The sequence below is a fragment of the Nyctereutes procyonoides genome, unplaced genomic scaffold (genome assembly GCF_905146905.1).
Source record: "Nyctereutes procyonoides isolate TBG_1078 unplaced genomic scaffold, NYPRO_anot_genome, whole genome shotgun sequence".
Lineage (NCBI taxonomy): Eukaryota > Metazoa > Chordata > Mammalia > Carnivora > Canidae > Nyctereutes > Nyctereutes procyonoides.
Window position 1 is genome coordinate 22,912,794 of NW_026575145.1, and position 19,526 is coordinate 22,932,319.

General features: G+C 45.7%; 1 protein-coding gene and 1 non-coding gene across 5 annotated transcripts in view; both read left to right on the forward strand.

The window, feature by feature from the left end:
* Window positions 1-19,526, forward strand: part of SLC7A8 (solute carrier family 7 member 8) — a 46,970-nt gene that overhangs the window by 21,107 nt on the left and 6,337 nt on the right. For 2 of the 4 annotated variants that reach the window (XM_055309166.1, XM_055309167.1), the window contains 4 exons: window positions 11,625-11,750; window positions 13,643-13,796; window positions 14,436-14,559; window positions 16,023-16,126. In XM_055309166.1, the coding sequence (XP_055165141.1) occupies window positions 11,625-11,750; window positions 13,643-13,796; window positions 14,436-14,559; window positions 16,023-16,126 (508 nt within the window). Of the gene's footprint in view, window positions 1-6,085; window positions 6,199-11,624; window positions 11,751-13,642; window positions 13,797-14,435; window positions 14,560-16,022; window positions 16,127-19,526 lie in introns of those variants that run through there. The other 2 variants (XM_055309168.1, XM_055309169.1) reach the window with 2 other exon arrangements.
* Window positions 12,448-12,608, forward strand: LOC129499577 (U1 spliceosomal RNA). Its single transcript, XR_008662402.1, has one exon. It is a non-coding gene; the product is annotated as a U1 spliceosomal RNA (small nuclear RNA).

Sequence of the window (19,526 nt, forward strand, 5' to 3'; positions counted from 1 at the left end):
CTTGGTTTAAAGTGGTTTGGGTGCCTTCTGTGATTTGCTTGGAAAGTTTCTCTTTTCACTACTTTGCAAATAAAGGACTATCTTTTCTCTCTCTCAATCTCTCTCTCTATACATATATATATATATATATATATACATATATATATATATACACACACACACACACATATAGGGAGAGAGAGAGAGAGATTGAGAGAGAGAGTCGACTGTGAAAACTTCCCCTTATCTTCACCCCTCTCCCCTGCCCAGGAGCCTTGCTAGCAGTGGACAGGTATCCTTCCAGTTCTTTTTTTTTTTTTTTAAGATTTTATTTATTTATTCATGAGAGACACAGAGAGGCAGAGACACAGGCAGAGGGAGAAGCAGGCTTCATACAGGGAGCCTGACGTGGGACTTGATCCCTGGTCTCCAGGATCATGCCCTGGGCTGAAGGCAGCACTAAACCGCTGAGCCACCCAGGCTGCCCCCAGTTCTAAGTAAAATACATCTCTCCGCGTGTGCCTGGGCATATAGACATATATATTGTTAGATTATTTCTTCAGCTTGCTGTTTTATCACTTAGCTATCTCTTTTGGCTATTTCCTGAGTCTCTGGCTATAAACAAAGTGGTCCCAGTGACACTGAAGCAGCATCAGGTGTTCTGGGGGTCCCCCATGTGTGCTTCTTGCTTCCTTACTCTGGGTTTTCCTTCAGGATCTGTTTGTCTCCCTGTCCTTGGGACTGGGCCCCTTCCACTCAGGCAACTTCTGGCCTCCTTCCTCTTCTTGGGGGCTGGGGTCATGTCCGGATCTGAAGCAGAATTTTTTTTCTTCTCATTCAAGTCTCCTCTTCCCCCTGAATACCTGTACTACAGAAGTTCCTTCTCATTTCTCTCCCTGAGGGAACAAGAGTGCCCTGCATGCATGTCACAAGTCAAAAACAAAACAAAACAAAACAAAAAAAACAAAAAAACAAAAAACAAAAAAACCTGCTTCTTATCTTGCTTTCTATCTTTCTACTGAGATTCCTAAGAGGCTGGTTTTTTAGGGCTTCAGATTTCTCCTTCTCTTCTTCCTCTTCCTCCTCTTTTTTCTTCTTCTCCTTTTTCTCCTGCTTCTCCTTCTTTTTCTTCTTCTCCCTCAAGCAATTTAGAAGAGAAAGGACTTTATTGTACATATAACTTTTAACCCTGAATTGCTTTCCAATTCCTCTGTGGTAAGTTCCTAGGTCCTTGATGCAGAATGCTATGATCGATAAACCTGTGTGTTGTTTTGCAAGTCTCTTGCAAATTAATCCCTTGACATCAGAGGGTTCTAGTCTTTCCTAACTTCTAAGTCCCTTAATCTCGGTTCATTTTCCTTTGAGGTTTCACATTCTCTAGCCCCAAAATTATCACCATAAACTAAACCTGTTGCCTCAGATGCCTGAGCAACAATGCCTTCTTGCCCTCATTAGCCCCCAGAGTTCTTTGGGTATCTCATTATCCTTGTACATATGAATCCAGACAAATCCAGACTGCCTACATTTGATTCCCATACATCCAAGTCATCTTCTTTCTCTGTACATCTTCTAGCTAGCCAGCATTTAAACTCTAAATACAGTTCATCCTTGAACAATGCAGCGGTTAGGGACACTGACTCCTGAACAATTGAAAATCCACATATAACTTTTGACTCCCCAAAACCTAACTACTCTTAGCTTACTAAGGACTGGAAGCCTTACCAATAACATAAACAGCTGATTAATGCACATTTTCTTTTTCTTTTTTTTTTTAAAGATTTTATTTATTTATTTATTCACGAGAGACACACAGAGAGAGACAGAGGCAGAGACACAGGTAGAGGGAGAAGTAGGCTCCATGCAGGGAGCCCGACATGGGACTTGATACCGGGTCTCCAGGATCACACCCTGGACTGGAGGTGGCGCTAAACCGCTGAGCCACCAGGGCTGCCCAACACATATTTTCTATGTTGCATGTATTACATATACCGTATTCTTACAATAAAGTAAGCTAAAAATGTTATTAAGAAAATATAAGGAGAGGGATCCCTGGGTGGCGCAGCGGTTTGGTGCCTGCTTTTGGTCCAGGGCGCGATCCTGGAGACCCGGGATCGAATCTCACGTCGGGCTCCGGTGCATGGAGCCTGCTTCTCCCTCTGCCTGTTTCTCTGCCCCTCTCTCTCTCTCTCTCTGTGTGTGTGACTATCATAAATAAATAAAAATTAAAAAAAAAAAAGAAAATATAAGGAGAAGAAAATACATTTATAGTACTATACTGTAGAAAATCCACATATAAGTAGACCTGATCAGTTCAAAACCATGTTGTTCAAGGGTCAACTGCATTTTGAAAAATCTCTTAATTTTTTACCGAAGGTCAATTTGACTAAAGCCCCATTTTTCATTTTTATGATTGCTTAGGACTGGCTTTCCTAGGAAAAAAGAAACTGCAAATCTATCAGTTAATCACCATACTGAGCTCCTACATGGAGAGTGGAGATAAGGCATTATTTATACAGAGTCTGAGAAGAGAGTAAAGGCTAACGAAGAGATTGGTGTACAAACAAATAATTACAATACAATGTGATAATAAAAGTGTTTGCAACACAGAGAAAGGTGCTTTAAAGTTGGGGGAGGAATGCTAGGAAAGGCTCCCAGATAAAGCTAAGTCTCACAAGATAAATAGATAGCTCCAGATAAGCATGAAATAGAACAGCCAAGTAGAGGGAAGGGCACAAGCAAGACCTGGCGTCGAGAGAGAAATGACCTGTTGGAAAAAAGCAAGTACTTTTGTGTAGAGACAAGTACAGGAGATGAGGCTGAGCAGGTGAGCAGGAGCAAGATCTGAAAGGATCCCGTATATCATGCAGGAGAGAGTAGGCTTCGTCCAAGACATGGGAACCACTGAAGGATTTTGGTCAGAAGAGTAACATGATTAGGTTCACATTTAAGTGAAAAAAGGACTATGACACTTGAAGCAGGGAGACGAGTTAGCAAGCTAAGCATTTTGTCCAGGCTGGAGAAGTTCTGGCCTGAAATAAAAATGAAATTACAAGGTAGCAAAAAAAAGAAAGATTTCAGAGTAGAATTAGCTGTACATAGTGACTGATTGACTACAAGGAGAGAGCAATCTAGTTTATCTAGTACAAATCAAAATGAAATATCTCAACTGTCTACCATTTACAATGAGCAGTCACAATGTGTTCTGCATTTCTGCCTTCCACTGCCCCCACAAAGCCCTGGGGAGACCTTAGCAGGTCTTTGGTTGGAAATCTTCCTCAGGATGGCCACCTCAGGTTGCTGCTCCAAAGCCTGCTCTAGAGCAGTATGGCTTAGAAACAGGTTAAGACTCTTGGAAAGCATTATATAAACGAGAATCTCAACACTGCTCATTCAACAAACATTTGCCAAGTATCTGGGATGTGCTAGATACTTTCTGAGCTCAAGAAATACAACAGTGAACCAAAAAACCCTCATTCTTGTTTGCAGCAGCAGTAGGGAACTAAGCCTTAATCAGCATTTATTGAGTCCACTTCTGTGTCCTCTAAGTACCACAGAGGATACAGAATCATTCCATCATTATCAAATATTAGTGTCTGCTCCAGGAACTGTGTTAGGCATAAGGATACTTAGTTCCTGTACTAAGGAACCCACTATCCACTGGATGATTCTGGCAAGTACACAGGGAATTTCAGTTCTAAGTGTTGTAAATCCCCAAGAAGACAACATCCAGGCTGAGCTAGATATAACAGAAATAGGGGTAGGGACGTGATTGAGGAAAATCTTGGAGAAAATTACATGTAAGTTGAGGAAAGACCAGTTGGAGATAGCCAGGCAGTATCCAGCATGGAGAGAAAAGTCAAACAGGATAGGGTGGGGAGAATGTTATAGAGAGAAGGATTAGCATGTGCCAAGGTCTGGGGACAAGAAAGAACATGGCCCCCTGGGGGAACTCGAGGTATTTCAGTATAGCCACAGCATAGACTAGGAGGTAGGAGGTATAGATAGAAGTGAAGATTCAGCCATGAAAGGGCTTTGTAAGTGATGTTGGAGAGATTAGACTTTCCCCTAAGAGCAACGGGAAGGCATTAAAGGGTTTCAAACAGAGAACTGAGATGATCATATTTATGTTATTTAGAAGACTCATGGCTGCAAGGGTAAAGGATGAATTGGAGAGGGGAATAAGATCAGAGGCAAGGAGACCAATTACAGTGTGGTTACAGAAATCCAAGATAGGGATGACAATGATGTGTATTGGGGATGGAGCTGTGGGAATAAACAGAAAGATGTATTTGGCATTTACAAGGTAGAAATGGCAGGACCTGGTGATTAGAGTGTTTAGGGAGTCAAGGATGGCACATTCTTGTTGGAACGCAGGTGAAATAAATCTAGGACAACACTGGATCATATTTTAATGCCTTGCCATTGGTGTGGTTCATACTGGGTTGAGCCCCTCTGCCTTTGCGACCCTTCCCATTCACTCTCTAATACTCAAGATCTGATGCTGGGACTTGAAGAAGGCATTCCATGTGCTTTGGACTCCACGCCTATAATGGCAGAGTGAACACCTGCTTTTCAGGGCCATTTCATCTCCTCCCTGCCCTATATGGCTTCTGGAGTATTCCTTATGCTTACAGCCCTGGAGTGAAGGTATCTTCATTATCCTCATCTTACATTTCCATAAGACCAACCCAGTCTTGAACTCTCAGAAGAATAACTATTGGTAAGTGCTTTATAGTTTATATATCACAGTATGCAATTATAAATATCACAGTGAATTCTAGACTTTCATGGAGGTCTTCTTCCCTAGAGATGTATTGATGATGTCCATTGGTCTAAATCCAGTTTCATTCTTAGACCAGGCTGTTTGTCCCCACCAGCTACCTGAGAAGTTAGGGTCTTTTTAGTTTCAATATGCTTCTCTTGGTCCAGATCACCTCCTCTTTCCTGGCTTTCCATACCGTCTTTTCTGGTCTCCAACTTTTACTCTCAGATTAGAGTTTGGTGTTCAAAGGGTGCACATAGCCAAGTCCTGGAAATTGGGGAACGAGGAGCTTGTTTCTGGGAATGCATCTAGCCCTACTTGGGAGAATAACAAATGGAATTGAGGCTTCCTGAAACAGGTCTGTCTCCCCTCCTTTCCAGCTGCCTCCCAATTCCCCCGTCTGCCCCCAGCTCGGAGGCCATGTTTAGCTTATGCTGAAGACAGAACTACTCAGCTCTTGGAAAATGCTGAGCTGGGAGTTTGGGTTTTCTTGGCTAAACTAAGTACCAGATGGTGATTCAGCAGAAACTCCAGGTCTAGCAACTGGCACAGAGGGGTCAGGGGAAGAAAGAAGGGGAAGAGAGAGCTGGGAGGGGGGTGGGGCAGCATGGGTGAGAGCTTAGCTTGAAGAATGCTTCCAGATGAAAGGGGCTGGAGAAGGACAAAATGTTACTGTAGCATCGTAGCAAGATCTGTTTCACAGCCTCCTTGTGGCCTTACAGAAGCTGGGATCAAAGCATAGTTTATAGGGAAGGGCTCATTTGATTTATTTTAGTAGAACTGCTGTTGCTTTGTTTTGGTGTCTTTCATCTGTCAAGTTATTTACATGTATCATAATACAACCTTTGTTTTAGGTAGGCAACAACTTGAGACTTTGTAATGCAGCTCCTCATCCCAGATGAAAAATGTCTCACCCTGGGCACAGCAGAGGATTCGAGGAAGCTGGCTGCATCTCTGCACTCATACCCCACTTTCCCTCCAGCTCTGTCTGAGGACTCGGAGAAGGAAAGATAGCTCAGGCTGGCCGGCATGGGCAGGCCTGGAACCTTATCAGGGCCCTGGGTTGTGTGCGTTAGAACTCAAACAGGGTTCTGTGTTTTCTTTGCCTATCAGTGCCTTTTGGCAGCCAGCACTGGTAACCTGCTAGATCTGGAAACGGCTGAGGTTAGGCAGGCCAAGCCGAGGCAGCCTTTCCCCAATTAGAAACACGTGCCCAGATCCTTCCAGGAGCAGGAGGGGGAGAGGCAGCCAGTAGCCCGGTCCAGCCTATCACAGAGCCCTGTCACCACACCCCCCCTCGTAGGGGCTGGGTGCTCACCAGCAGCTCCAGCTTGGGCACCATGGACACCAGGGGGTTGGTCTGAAGGGCGGCACCTCACCCCTTTAGCTCCAGGTCTGGAGGGAGGCAGGGCACCACGGCAGAAGGCTGAAGGTGGAAAAGTGTGCTCCAGCAAAAGGTGAGGCTAAGAAACCAGTGCTTCTGGCAGGCAGGCCCCATAACCCAGGTGAAATTTACGGCTGTTTCAGAGGGCTGGGCGCTCCACCCAGGAAAGGTGCTTATTTTGAAGTTCTGGAGAGGAACAGGGCGTTCTGACTTCTACAACTTGGCGTCACAGCTTCCCTTTTCAGCAGCTGTCTGCTTAGTCCATTACATCTTTATTTTTTCTGTCCTTGCCTTCTCTCGAGCTCTTTCTCCCTCACTCATAACACTGTGTATTGTTCCTCCTCTTCCTTAATCCCTGCTGTCGTTTCTCAGGCTCACTCTTCCCCTCTCTTCCCCACTACCTGTCTTTATGGACTTTGGCAAGTCTGGGCATTTTCCCCCCTTTTTATTGCCTGTTTTCTCTTATCTGAAGAGACAGAGAGGCCTAGTTCTGGAAATGCTAAAGGAAAACAAACCTTTCCAAGCTGCCTCCAGCCCACTCCCGAGGAAGATAGAAGCCAGCAAGACCAAGAAATCCTAAGAAGTTCCCAGAGTTCAAGAGAACACATGATGGTGACATAGACAAGGGGCCAGAGAAGGGAATACAAGGCAGGGAGTCAGGTCTGCCAGTGGGAAATAATTTTCTAAAGCTCTGGAAGCAGCAGTCTCTCAGGGGTAGCCATCTTAGTCTTCCCCCTTTTGCCACATTGGCATCTTACTTCCCGCTGTCCTGGAAACAAAATTGGCTGGTATCTTCAGGTGACTGACTCAAGCATTTGAGCAATGATCATGGGTACCATTGACAGGAGCAGGGTGAGAGAGAATGTGGGAATGGGCAAAGAGTAAGTAGAATAATGTGTATGTGATAAAAGAAAGGCTGACATAGGGGCAGAATAAGCAACTGGGAATTGGAGGGAGGGCAGGGGGACATTAGCTGGGGTCTTACTCCACTCGCATATAAAATGAGTTTCTGAATCTCTCAGGTCATTCCTGGCTCTGATTGTTCATGAGGCTAGAAATGTGCCTCTGGATAGTAGGGCACAGTTCATTCTTCTGAGCACTCTTCTTAGAACAATCAGTCCATGGAGATCCCTGGGTGGCCCAGCGGTTTAGCGCCTCCTTCGGCCCAGGGCATGATCCTGGAGACTCGGGATAGAGTCCCACGTCAGGTTCCCTGCATAGAGCCTGCTTCTCCCTCTGCCTGTGTCTCTGCCTCTCTCTCTGTCTCCTCTTGAATAATAAATAAAATCTTAAAAAAGAACAATCAGTCCAGTCCCCTCTCCAAATGGCCACGTCCTGGCTTTCACCCCATCACACCAGAACAGTGTGGTCCAGGAAGGAGAAGCTGGCTTGGCAAAAGGAATGGGATTGGTTTAGGGATCCATGTGGGAAGGCATTCATTGGCCCTCCCATGGGCTCACTCATTTCCCCCACCTTATGCTCTCAACTTCCTGAGGACAGAGACTTGTGTCTTATAACTCTCCCACCTACCAGAGTGCCAAGCACATGTAGGCCCTTTGTAGATGATGGTTGGGTAGATAGATGGATGGATGAAAACCCTCACATTTCGAGCTGCAGTGGCCACTAGTCCCATCTACATGTGGCTTCCCTGAGGTCACTGTTTCTCAAGGATGTAGCATGCAGGGTCTGGCTAAGAAGAGAGAGAGGGCATAGCCATTAACAACAGAAAGGAGCTCTGGGTAGCAGACAGGCAGAAACAGGATGCCTGAACAAGGCAGGGACTCGGCAAGCACCTGACAGTCGTTGCCTTCCCTCACTGACCTTTCCTCTCTGGAGGCTCAGGTTTCAGCCTGCTGTGAGGGAATCTATCCTGTGGTAGCGGGAGACTGAAAGTGCCCTCTTTCCCTTCAGTCACATGCTGTGATCACCCAACTGCAGGGTGAAAGGTCAGGTGTGAGGGCCTGCAGCCATTGTTCTAAGGAGATTAGTGTCACAAGCAAAATGTCTCCCCACCTCATTCTCAGGATTTCTCTTTTTATTTCTGGAAGATCTCTGTAATGGTAAAAGGTTAAATATTAGTCAAGGCTGGGTTCTTGTGAAATTGTGAAGATAAGGTCAGGTGGGACACAAGACACCCACAACAAGTTTGTTTGACAAATAATCCCTTCCTTCAAACATCTCCCATCCCCTAGGAATACTGTGGAGCTGTTTGAAGGAATCTTTCTAACTGCCTTGACAAGGTACCTCTCTTAAAGAGATAGATGATTTTATGTTTTCTATCCCAGCCCACCAGGAGGTGGCCACATTCCCCCACCTGCTGGGAAAAGAATGTCTGAGTTGTCCTGCTCATCCCTTACTTCCCTCCCTCCAAATACTTTCCTATCATCTCCCACAGTGCCCTCTCCTCCCCTTGGTAGAAGACAATTTTCTTCCTTGTGATCACAGTCTGGTTCCTTATTCTGTAATCCTTACCTATCCCTGAACCCTATGGGTTTTGTGTACTAATCTTTTCATAAATCAATCTCCTTTATCCTTAAGTCATTGCTTGTGTCTACCTCAACTCCTAGGGCCTGGGGGCCCAGTCTTGTACCTAGTAGTCCTCAGGGCCCTGAGGAGAAACAGATCACAGGCCCTGTTGCTTACAGTGATTTGGGTTAGATTGTCACCAGGCATGTGATCCTGAAATCCTTTTTGAATTGAGTAAGATAAACCAAATGTGTGTTTATCAGAATGTCTCAGTCCATCTGGAACATTCGAGTATTTACAAGTTGTTCTCTCTGTTCAGGCACTTAAAATCCTTCCTCTGACAACATGTTTTGGTTCTCCTTATATGACACCATCTTGGAAAACAGCTCCTCCATGAGGAGTCAAGAGTGTCTACTCTTGAAGTCAAGTTTCCTGTTGTTCTTTTGGTTCTGTACAACCAACTAGGGATCATGTCTCCTTTTGATGAGATTCCTGGGGAGCAGAGGATATTGTGTGCAATTGTAGAATGTGTAGACTGATCTGAGATTGCCGGGCTAATGAATTGGGGCATTTTCTGTATCCAAGTATTAAATATTTGTTGAGCACCTGCTATTTGCAGGTGTTAATGATGCCCTGGGATTAAAAGCATGTGAAGTCACAGTCCCTACCCTCCTAGTCTACATGAAGACACATCATTATAATACAAAGAAGTAGATGCCAAAATTAAATATAAACAAAGTGATCTGAGAATAGAGAGGAAGGACAAACTTTGTTCCTTGTCTATAAAATGTGGCTGATCCATCTTACCTTGCAGCCAGCACATTGTCAGGAATAAGTGAAATAATAAAGACTCACAGAACAGGCAACATTTGAGCTGTATCTTGAAAGATGAGGAGTTTGCCAGGTAGGGATGGTGTGGAGAGAAAGGTTACAGATAGATAATAATGTCAGGTCCTTCCCTGTTGAAGTGGTCTCAAAATCAAGTAAGGTTGGAAAATACTTGAAAAGTAAACACACAGTTTGAGGATCAGGTATTGACATAACTTGATCAACTGTTCAAGTAAAGTCAGAGGCCTGGCTAGAGCTTGAGAAGAAAGCCTGGTGCTTCTACATGTGTGACTTGTACTGTGGAGGACTGGGGCGCATCCTGGTCACTGTCTCAGAGGAAGGAGAAACAGGAGAGTTTTAACTCCTTCCCTTTGTTCTCAAGGACTTCCTAGCACCAGAAAGGTGAGAGTCCCATTTCTGTGGCACAGGCTCCCTGGGTTGCCTGCAGAGTGTGGCTGTGAAATTGGAATCCCTCCGTCCTAGGATTCAGCCTCTGAACTCTCCTCCAGCCCTTGGAGGTTCCATGTTGTTGGATCTCTGTAGGAGCTCTATGATTCCTAGGTTAGAAGGCAGAGTTAAAAGCCCCCATGCCACTAAAGAAAAATCAGGGATAGTGGCAAATAAGCACATGAAAACATGCTCAACGTCATCAGTCATGAGGGAAATGCAAACTGAAACCACAATGGGACACCACTACATACCTATTAGAATAGCCAAACTTTTGGAGCTGACAATACCAAATGCTGAAAGGATTCAGAGCAATAGGAACTCACCCACATTGGTGGTGGAAATGGTAACAATGTAGCCACTTTGGAAAGCAGTTTGGCTATTTCTTACAAAAACATACATTTAGGGGGCACCTGGTTGGCTCAGTCAGTAGAACGTGATTTTTGATCTCAGGGCTCTGAGTTCAAGCCCCACGTTGTGTGTAGAGATGTCTTTAAAAAAAAAATACCAAAATCTTTTTTAAAAAAAATTAAAAATAAAGTTATACATTTGCCTTATAACTCAGAATCTCTCTCCTGGATATTTATTCAAGGGAAAGGAAAACCTTTCTCAAAGTCATCTACAGTCTACTTAAAGACTTCTATGCAATGTTTATAGCAGCTTTATTCATAATAGCCCCAAACTGGGAGCAACCCAGTTGTCCATCAGCCAGTGAGTAGAAAACCGATACATAAAATGGAGTACTACCTGACAATAAAGGGACTATTGATACACACAGCAACATGAATGGACCTCAAAAGCATCATGTAAAGTGAAAAAAGCCAGACACAAAAGTCTACATATTGTATGATTCTGTTCCTGTGACATTTTTGGAAAAGGCAAAACTATAGGGAGAGAAACCAAATTAGCGGCTGCCAGAGGTAGGGGAAGGGAACTGACCCTCAAAGGAGCTCAACGTGCAAGACAGTGAACTTTTTGGAGTGTTGGAAAGGGTCTGTATAGGGGCACCTGGGTGGCTTAGTGGCTGAACGTCTGCCTTTGGCTCAGGTCATGAGATCTGGGGGTCCTGGAATCGAGTCTCACATTGGGCACCCAAGAGGGAGCCTGCTTCTCCCTCTGCCTATGTCTCTGCCTCTCTCTTTGTGTCTCTCATGAATAAATAAAATCTTTAAAAAGCAAGAAAGAGGGGACCCTGGGTGGCTCAGAGGTTTAGCGCCTACCTTCAGCCCAGGGCGTGATCCCAGGATCGAGTCCCATATTGGGCTCCCTGCATGGAGCCTGCTTCTCCTTCTGCCTATGTCTCTGCCTCTGTGTGTGTGTGTGTCTCTCATGTATAAAAAGATTCCCCCTAACCCTCTGTTGTTCCAAAATTAGGCTGAGGAAGATGACACTAGGATACACCAGCTGCTGGGGTGGGGGGCCTGAACATACAATGGCCTGAAAAAAAAGCCCATACTTGCACCCTGGTCAGATGCTGATTTTCCTCAAACTCAGTGCCTACACTTCCATGCCTAATTCTGGCTTCCAGCCCTGGGCAGGGCATGCTCTGACCGAACTCTAATTTGAAGCACTTAATCCCCATTTGTAACCCATTAAACTAGCCAAAGTTTCTGGACATTGGGGCTGAGCTTGAGGAAAATTTGGCTTGCCTGTTACAATCCCCTCATCAGAAGCAAGGAGCATTTCTGCTTCTGTGCAGAGGGCCACATACAGCCTCATCATAGCCCTGAGCGTATATTTGTGGGTCTGTCATTTTAGTGCTCCTCACATGGGTCAACTGTGCCAGTGTGCGGTGGGCCACCCGGGTTCAAGACATTTTCACAGCTGGGAAGCTCCTGGCCCTGGCCCTGATCATCATCATGGGAGTTGTACAGATCTGCAAAGGTGAGTATGACTCAAACAACTGGGCCCCACTGAACTTTCTGCTCCTTGCATGTACATACCCCCTACACTGTCTTTGGACATGTGCATGCTGAGATTTCCCAATTCTGGCCTTAAATGATTTTTCTTCACTTGCTTGACAAAGGGGAAGAGAAACCATTTTCCCTGGGGTGGTTGGAAGTTGAGCATGCCCCACCTGGTTTTCAGAGTTCAGTTCTCCCATGCTGACCTCATGACTCTAGCACAGCAAGATGTAGACCCCAGATATCTGGGCTCCTTTTGTCCTCTTACCACATCCCCAGGGAAGCTCCCTGCATCTTATATTGTATGTTGTCTGTATCTTAAAATGTGGAACAGAGGAGACTTTTACACATTTCAAAATTACTCATAATCTCTATAAGAGAGAGCTAGACATTCCTGGGGCCCCTGCCAACATTCCTCACTGGATTTGGTCCCTTCCAAGTCCGAGTCTGTATTTGGTTTCCATGGGGACCATGGCACCACTAGGCTCTGCCCAGTGTCACTGCCTCCTGTAGAAAGTCAGATGACAGAGAGCTCCCACCTGCCTACAAGCCCTGAAGGCCATGTGGGGTGCCTGGATATTTACTTCAGAAAATATAATTAAGGTTCTGCTGTTATTTTAACCAGTTGTGTTAAGTTCTCTAGCCAGGTCATATTGTGTAAACTTAAATCACTGTGCATACCTACCTGCAGGGGAGATACCATGATCATGAAGGTGGTATTCCTAGGGCGAGGCTTATCTGTTGCACTATGGATGTGCTGGCTCCTGCAATTTCCCCAAATGTGAAAACTGCAACTGCATAATTTGTGGTAGTGGGGACCCATGTTCATGCTTTCCCCTAAAAAAAAGAAAGTGGTTTACTGTGCTATCTTTTCAGAGATAATAAGTCCCTCCTATTCTGGCCCTAATGCTTTCTCCTGATCACTCTAATCTCCTTATTTCCTGTCCAAAGGTTATATTGCAGATAAATAAGTAAAAAATGGGCAGTTGCTCTGTGTTTCATTACAACATCGTCAGTGACCTTTCTTGAGGGCCCAGTTGTGCGCAGGACCCTGTGCTAATGTTAGGAAGACAGTGGAAAAGCTCTTTGCAGAAGGACCCTGTCCTCAGGGAATCTATACCATGAAGGGAGAGACCAGATACCCTAGAAAGAGACAGGAGGTTCTTGACAAAGCAGAGTAAGCCATAAACTAACATGGCATTATAGGAACTTATGTTTGAGTATTTGTTGTTCTTCATGCTTTCTTTGTGAAAATGTATAGACTTGGATATACAGGAAGGTGGTCAAGAGACTGACAATGGCCCTGATTCTGCATGTCCAAATACCACCCCCTACCCCCACCCTCCACCCCCTGCACTGCCCAGTGACCTCCCCTGGCCTTTCCTTCCAAGTAAATTTGCCCTTTATTATTATTGTTTTAAGATTTTATTTGTTTATTTGAGAGAGAGAGAGCACTTAGCAAGCAGGAATTGGGGGCAGAGCGAGAGGGAAAACAGGCTCCCCCCTGAGCAAGGAGCCCCAAATGGGGCTCAATCCCAGGACCCTGGGATCATGACCTGAGCCAGAGGCAGATGCTTAACAGACTGAGCCATCCAGGTGTTTCTAAATCTGCCGTTTTAAAAGAACATTGAGAACTGTGCTTTGAATCTGAGCCTGAATTTGGACTTCTGGTTCCCACATTCTGGGGAAGTCCTAACCTCTGTTTCCCTGCTCCTTTTGGTCATACTTCTCCAATGTGTGGGGTTCGCTGGAAACAAGATAAAGAGCTGGATCATCACTGCAGGGAAGAACTGAGATGGGACTAGTCAGGCTAGAGGCCACCAGGCCTCTGGCTCCTTTCTCTGAGCAGCCTCCTGCCCCTTGCATCCACAGGAGAGTATTTCTGGCTGGAGCCAAAGAATGCATTTGAGAATTTCCAAGAACCCGACATCGGCCTCATCGCACTGGCTTTCCTTCAGGGCTCCTTTGCCTACGGAGGCTGGAACTTTCTTAATTACGTGACTGAGGAACTTGTTGATCCCTACAAGTGAGTTGAAATAGCCCAGCTCTTCCCAAATCCCTTGAAAGGCCACAGAACCTGCTACTAGGAAGAGAGAGCCAGGTGTCTACTAGCCACTTCTCCACCTCCAGCCCCTGTTCTGACCATGACCTGGTCTATCCTGAAGAAACAGTTATTTCCTGGGAACTTAAACCATTTGCCATCCACCCTGCCAAAAGGAGAAAAGTGATCCTGTGACTGTCCCAGAGCAGATTAAAAGCTGAAAGAGTGGTGAGATAGCACCATTGCCTTAGAGGATGAAATGTGCTAGAGGCCTCTAGACATCTTACTTATCTGTCTTGGGACAGGAGGGTCTTTGTGTCTTAAAGTTGGGGGAAAGGGGTGCATCCTGGAGATGGCAGGAAGAGATCAACAGATATGCAGCCTATACTGTTTCATTTCCTTTAAATTGTCCTGCCCATTTTAAGACAAAATCCCCACCCACCCACCCCCCACCCAGTGAGAGGGAGTGTTGTGCTTGCTTCGGCAGCACATATACTAAAATCAGATAGGGAGTGTCACAAAAGGCTGCAAGGTCAGTTTCAAGCAGAAAGACAAGGCACTTCCAAAGCCCCGAGATGAGGCAGGTGCCAGGCCTTTCCCCTCTCACCTCCTCTCCTTCTACAGGAACCTTCCCAGAGCCATCTTCATCTCCATCCCACTGGTCACATTTGTGTATGTCTTTGCCAATGTCGCTTATGTCACTGCAATGTCCCCCCAGGAGCTGCTGGCATCAAACGCAGTCGCCGTGGTAAGAAATCAAACTCACAGTCCCTGAAACCAGGAATGTTGACATAGACTTGCCTGATTGGCCCCACTCACTTTTCCCTGATCCATGAATTTGTGGAATTGGAAGTCATCCCAAGTTCTCAGAGCAGAAACCACAAGTCCAGGGCCCGGGCACACACGGACAGCCATATTGAATACAGAACAGTGACAAAGCAGATCCAACTAGTTGCTACAGGCTATATGGCCAGCAAAGCTAAATTACTTACTATATGGCCCTTTACAGAAAAAGTTTGCCAGCTCCTGATCTGGGGCACTTTAAACTCTAAATGTGATGGTTGTATAAAGGAGGCAGGCTCCTCCTCAGAAAGATATAATCTTGCACAAGACAACATCATTTTTCTCTGCCTTCGTTTCTTCCTCTGGAAATCATGCAGCCTGACCCCTTATTTCATCATGGAAAAGTGTGTGGCAGTAAACAGTTAGGAAGTAGAAATGATCTGTGCTCTTTGGGGAAAGAGATCATGCAGATCTGAGGTAGTGGTGTCTTTGATACCCAGGGAAAACCTGGGAACCATGCAGTCCCCTCACCTGACTTCACCTGGGCCCCGACACCACCTTGCCAAACTGTCATCACATGTTTCATCTCAAAAGACTGTAAATAAGGAGACCCTCCAGGGTCCTGTGGCAGCCTATTTCCATGACCACCAACCTAACCCAGCAGAATATTCTAAACAACCTGTCCCCCATAATGTGCTAGAAATCGAGTTTGTCCTTGGCTCAGAGAATATAGAAAAGGCTAGGCCCTTGACATTTTACATTCCTTCAGTATAGGCAGACTAATCTATAGCTTTACTGCCTCTTTCTCAGCCTACATAGTAGCTTGTTCTTATCATGTTTCCCTTCTTATTATTTCATTTAGAAATTCTCACCCTATGAATTAGAAACCATTTCTATTTTACAGATGGTAAAACCGACTCTCTAAAATTAAGGACCTTGCTCTAGGTCTCACAGCCCCAAACTGCTGGACTAAGATTTGAACCCCAACCTGCCTAATTGGTGTACAATGTACGTGAGGCCTGGATTCACACAGTTGGCTTCTGATCCTGGCCCTCTACTCCCTGAGTTTGTGATTTTAGGCAAGCTACCTAATTACTTTGTGCCTTAGTTTCCTCATCTGTAAAACAAGGAGAACAAATGTTAGCACATCATCATCATTACTGTTGTTCTTATTATTATTACCACCATGCACTGTCTTCTTCAGTTAATAGCCCCAAACACTTATTAAATCCCCATTGTGTGTGATTACCGTGGAAAGGGAAGTGGTGGTATGGTACAGGAGGAGCTGGGGCATGCAGCCCTCCATGAGGACCCTAGTAGGAAAGACTCAGCAAGGGTAGAGATGGGAGGGAGCCTTCCCAGCAGTGATGTACAAGTAGAGGGTTGTAACCTCACTTTTTCTGCTCATCCCCTTGTTTTCTCTCCTAGACATTTGGAGAGAAGCTCTTAGGGGTCATGGCCTGGATCATGCCTATATCTGTTGCCCTGTCCACATTTGGAGGAGTCAATGGGTCTCTCTTCACCTCTTCCCGGTGAGTGTTATCCCAGTCCTTCCTGGGACGGGCCATTCTGCTGTGCATATCGCTCTGTGTATATGTAAGGGGCTTGTCTCCGTCAGCAGGGGTCTGTGTGGGCACCTGGGTGGTGCCCTTTTAGGGGGTGATTGCTCACAAAAGGGCATTTGTGTATCAGCTTGGACGCAGAGGGGTGTGTGCTGCTCACGTGGTTACCTGCGATGTGTGTGGCTTCACATGTAGTGGCGAGAAGCCCTGTCCCACCTCATTTCAGTAGGAGCAGAGGGCTGAGGAGGTCCCAGGCTGCCTGATGCAGCCCTCGGTCTAGGCACTCTGATTGGCAGCAGGACAGCATCTCAGCAGTAGCCCCCAGAGCCCCTTTGCTACTTGCCTACAAACAGGCTACACTGGCTTGAAAGCAACCCCACTCTACAAGGGACCAGGAGGGACATAGCCTGGACCTCTGGGCTGACCTCTCATGGAAGTTCTGGGACCAGCCTGGAGGTGGGATGGATCATTCTCCCTGCTCTAGACAGGTGGCTGTGGGCGGCCTTTCCATGGCCACTCAGGAGACTCAGGCAGAGGGTGTAAAGTGAGGGAAGTGGGGAAGAGCTGAAGGAGAGCATTTGTCTAAAGCCAGGCTCTCAACTCCCAAACTCAGGGAAGCCAGAAGCTCAAGTGGGTCTAGGAATCCCTAGCTCCTGACTCTATACCCCAAGGAATCTGGCCCCTACTCAGAATTTCTTCTCTCCATCTCTAGAATGAGCTATTGAGGCCAGTAGACGCTGGATGGTTTCCATTGGTGGTGTTCAAGGGTCCCATCACATTTCTGGGAAAGTTCCCTTGCCCCTAAAACACGGTACCACTTGAAAAATACAGCAAAAGCAATGAGTCTGTGAGTTCAGCTGCTTCCAAAGCCACCCATTACATCAGGGAGGAGCTCTCATAAAATGTCAAGGGAGTGCCATGTTTTCAAGACCCAGGGCAGGAAAGAGGGCGCGTGGGTGTCCCCTGTACCCCAGGACCCAATGAAACTCACCCACAGCAACCTCATGTGCATGTTACACAGGAGCAGTGGCCACCTGGAGTCCCCAGCAGAGGGCGAGCAGTGGAAGAGCAGTGACCCATGAGGCTCTCTGGGATCTATTGGAAGAGAGTGACTGGCTACAGTCACTTTAGAGTGGGGTTTGTCCCTCGGGCAGGCCAAGCAGCGGTCTGCATGCATGCGGTATAGCTGTATGTGCATGCAGGACATGGCAGCCCTGGTGTACGAGGCCTCTGATTTAGAAGCCCAGCTCACCCACGAGGCCTCCTCTGCTTATCTTTCCAGTTCCTTCCTTCCTTCCTCTTCCTTCCCTCCTTTTTTCCTCTCTCTTACTCTTTTGTATTTGGTATATGGAGAGGATGACCCTTCCTGAGAAATAGGGGTGTGTGTGCGCGTGTGTCATGCTTAATGTCATCGTCTCCTCTGTTGTCAGCTAGCAGGACATGTCTCTTGTGAACTTGACACTTACAAATCCTGTCGGATCTGGACAATCACACTTGGTCCTGGCTGCATGTGGCGGAAGGATGTGAATGCGGGGCCCTGGCTATGTGCATGATGAGGCCCGCAGAGCACCTGGGGCTCCGTTGAGTGCATGAGGCTGCACCATAGAGGGACAATGCTGTGTGGCTGCATGAAACTAGTAACAGTGGCCTAGGTAGTTGATGGCAATTGAAGGTGATGCACTTGGGGCCATAATGGACTCCCACACTTCTGCCAAACTGCTGTTGTTAGTTCCACTCCTGCTCACACACAAATTACAAAGGAAGTGACAGGGTTTTTTTTTTTTCTTCAGAACACACAGTGTGCTGATTCTGTGCCTTTCTGTCCCCATTACACCATCTCCCTCCTCCTACCCCTTAGGTATTTCTTTCTCCCTACAAAATCCTAGAGAAAAGAAAAAGCTGTCTAATTCATACTAATATGTAAATGACTCTCAATGGCTTATAATATTCTTTTCTCTGGGGAAGGGGAAGAAGGGCTCCCTTTTATGTTAAAATTTATCTTTTTAAAAATAACTTTTAAACATCAACATCCTGTCATGATATTGTACTATAGTTTGGCAGTATGTTACCAGTAGAAACAAGGTGGATACCTAGGATCTCTCTGTATTATTTCTTCCAACTGCATGTGAGTCTATAATTATCACACACAAAAAAAAAGTTTAATTTTTAAAAAGGGTAAAAAAAATCATTTTTATTCCAACTAAAAATTTCATATCTACTTTAGAAATTAAATTTTTTAATAAAGCCTAAGGAAGAAAATTAAAATTACTCATAATCCCATCACCCAGAGATAATCAGTTGGTATCTTTTTATATGACCATAATTTCTAAATTAATTAGAATCATACTGTATGGAATCATACAGTTCTCAACCTTGCTCTTACCATTTGACATTGTATTGTGAGCATGTCCTCATGTAATGATTTTTTTTCAAAACATTATTGTGACTGTGAAATATCCCATTTTATAGATATATCATAACTTATGTAATCAATCTCTTACTTTGGGGCATTTATGATATTTCCAATCTTATTTTATCATCAAAATATCTTTTATATATAACTTTCACTAACTATTTATTTCCTTTAGATGACTTATTTGGGAGGAAAAAGTAGCTTAAGAGTATGAATTTTGGGGGCAGCCCTGGTGGCTCAGTGGTTTAGTGCCGCCTTCAGCCCAGGCCCTAATCCTGGAGACCTGGGATCGAGTTCCATGCCAGGCTCCCTGCATGGAGCCTGCTTCTCCCTCTGCCTCTGTCTCTGCGTCTTGCGTGCGCTCTCTTTCTGTGTCTTTCATGAATAAATAAATAAAATCTTAAAAAAAAAGAATGTAAATATTTAGGGTACCTGCATGGACCAGTTGGTTAAACATCTGCCTTTGGCTCAGGTCAGGATCCCAGAGTCCTAGAATCGAGTCCCACATCAGGTTCCATTCTCCATCCCCGCAGTGGCAACTACCTCCTGACTAGAGTATCAATGTTTTTAAGGCTTTCTATGGACAGACAGTTCAGTCCCCATCTACCAAAGAACCTATATCCCATGAGGATGGGGGAAGCCCATTTTTAAAGGGACTAAGGTCTAGTGAGACCTATAAACTGAAGGCACAATTATCAGTAACCCCAGGAGACCCAGACCATACTTAGGGTCTCCATGCCCCCAGAGTCCATCCATTATTCACTGGCTGCCTCTGGCTTGCCTGCACCTGCACTTATAAACATGGGTCCCGTGACAAGTGGGCTCGAGTGTGCATGAGAAGGTGGGTACCTGGTTGGGGTGGAGGAGATGCTCCTATGTGAACAGAAGATGGGTATGGATAAGGGAGACTGGGCTGGGGAGGGAGCTTCCTTGGGTGGTCTGTGGGCCATCCCAGGC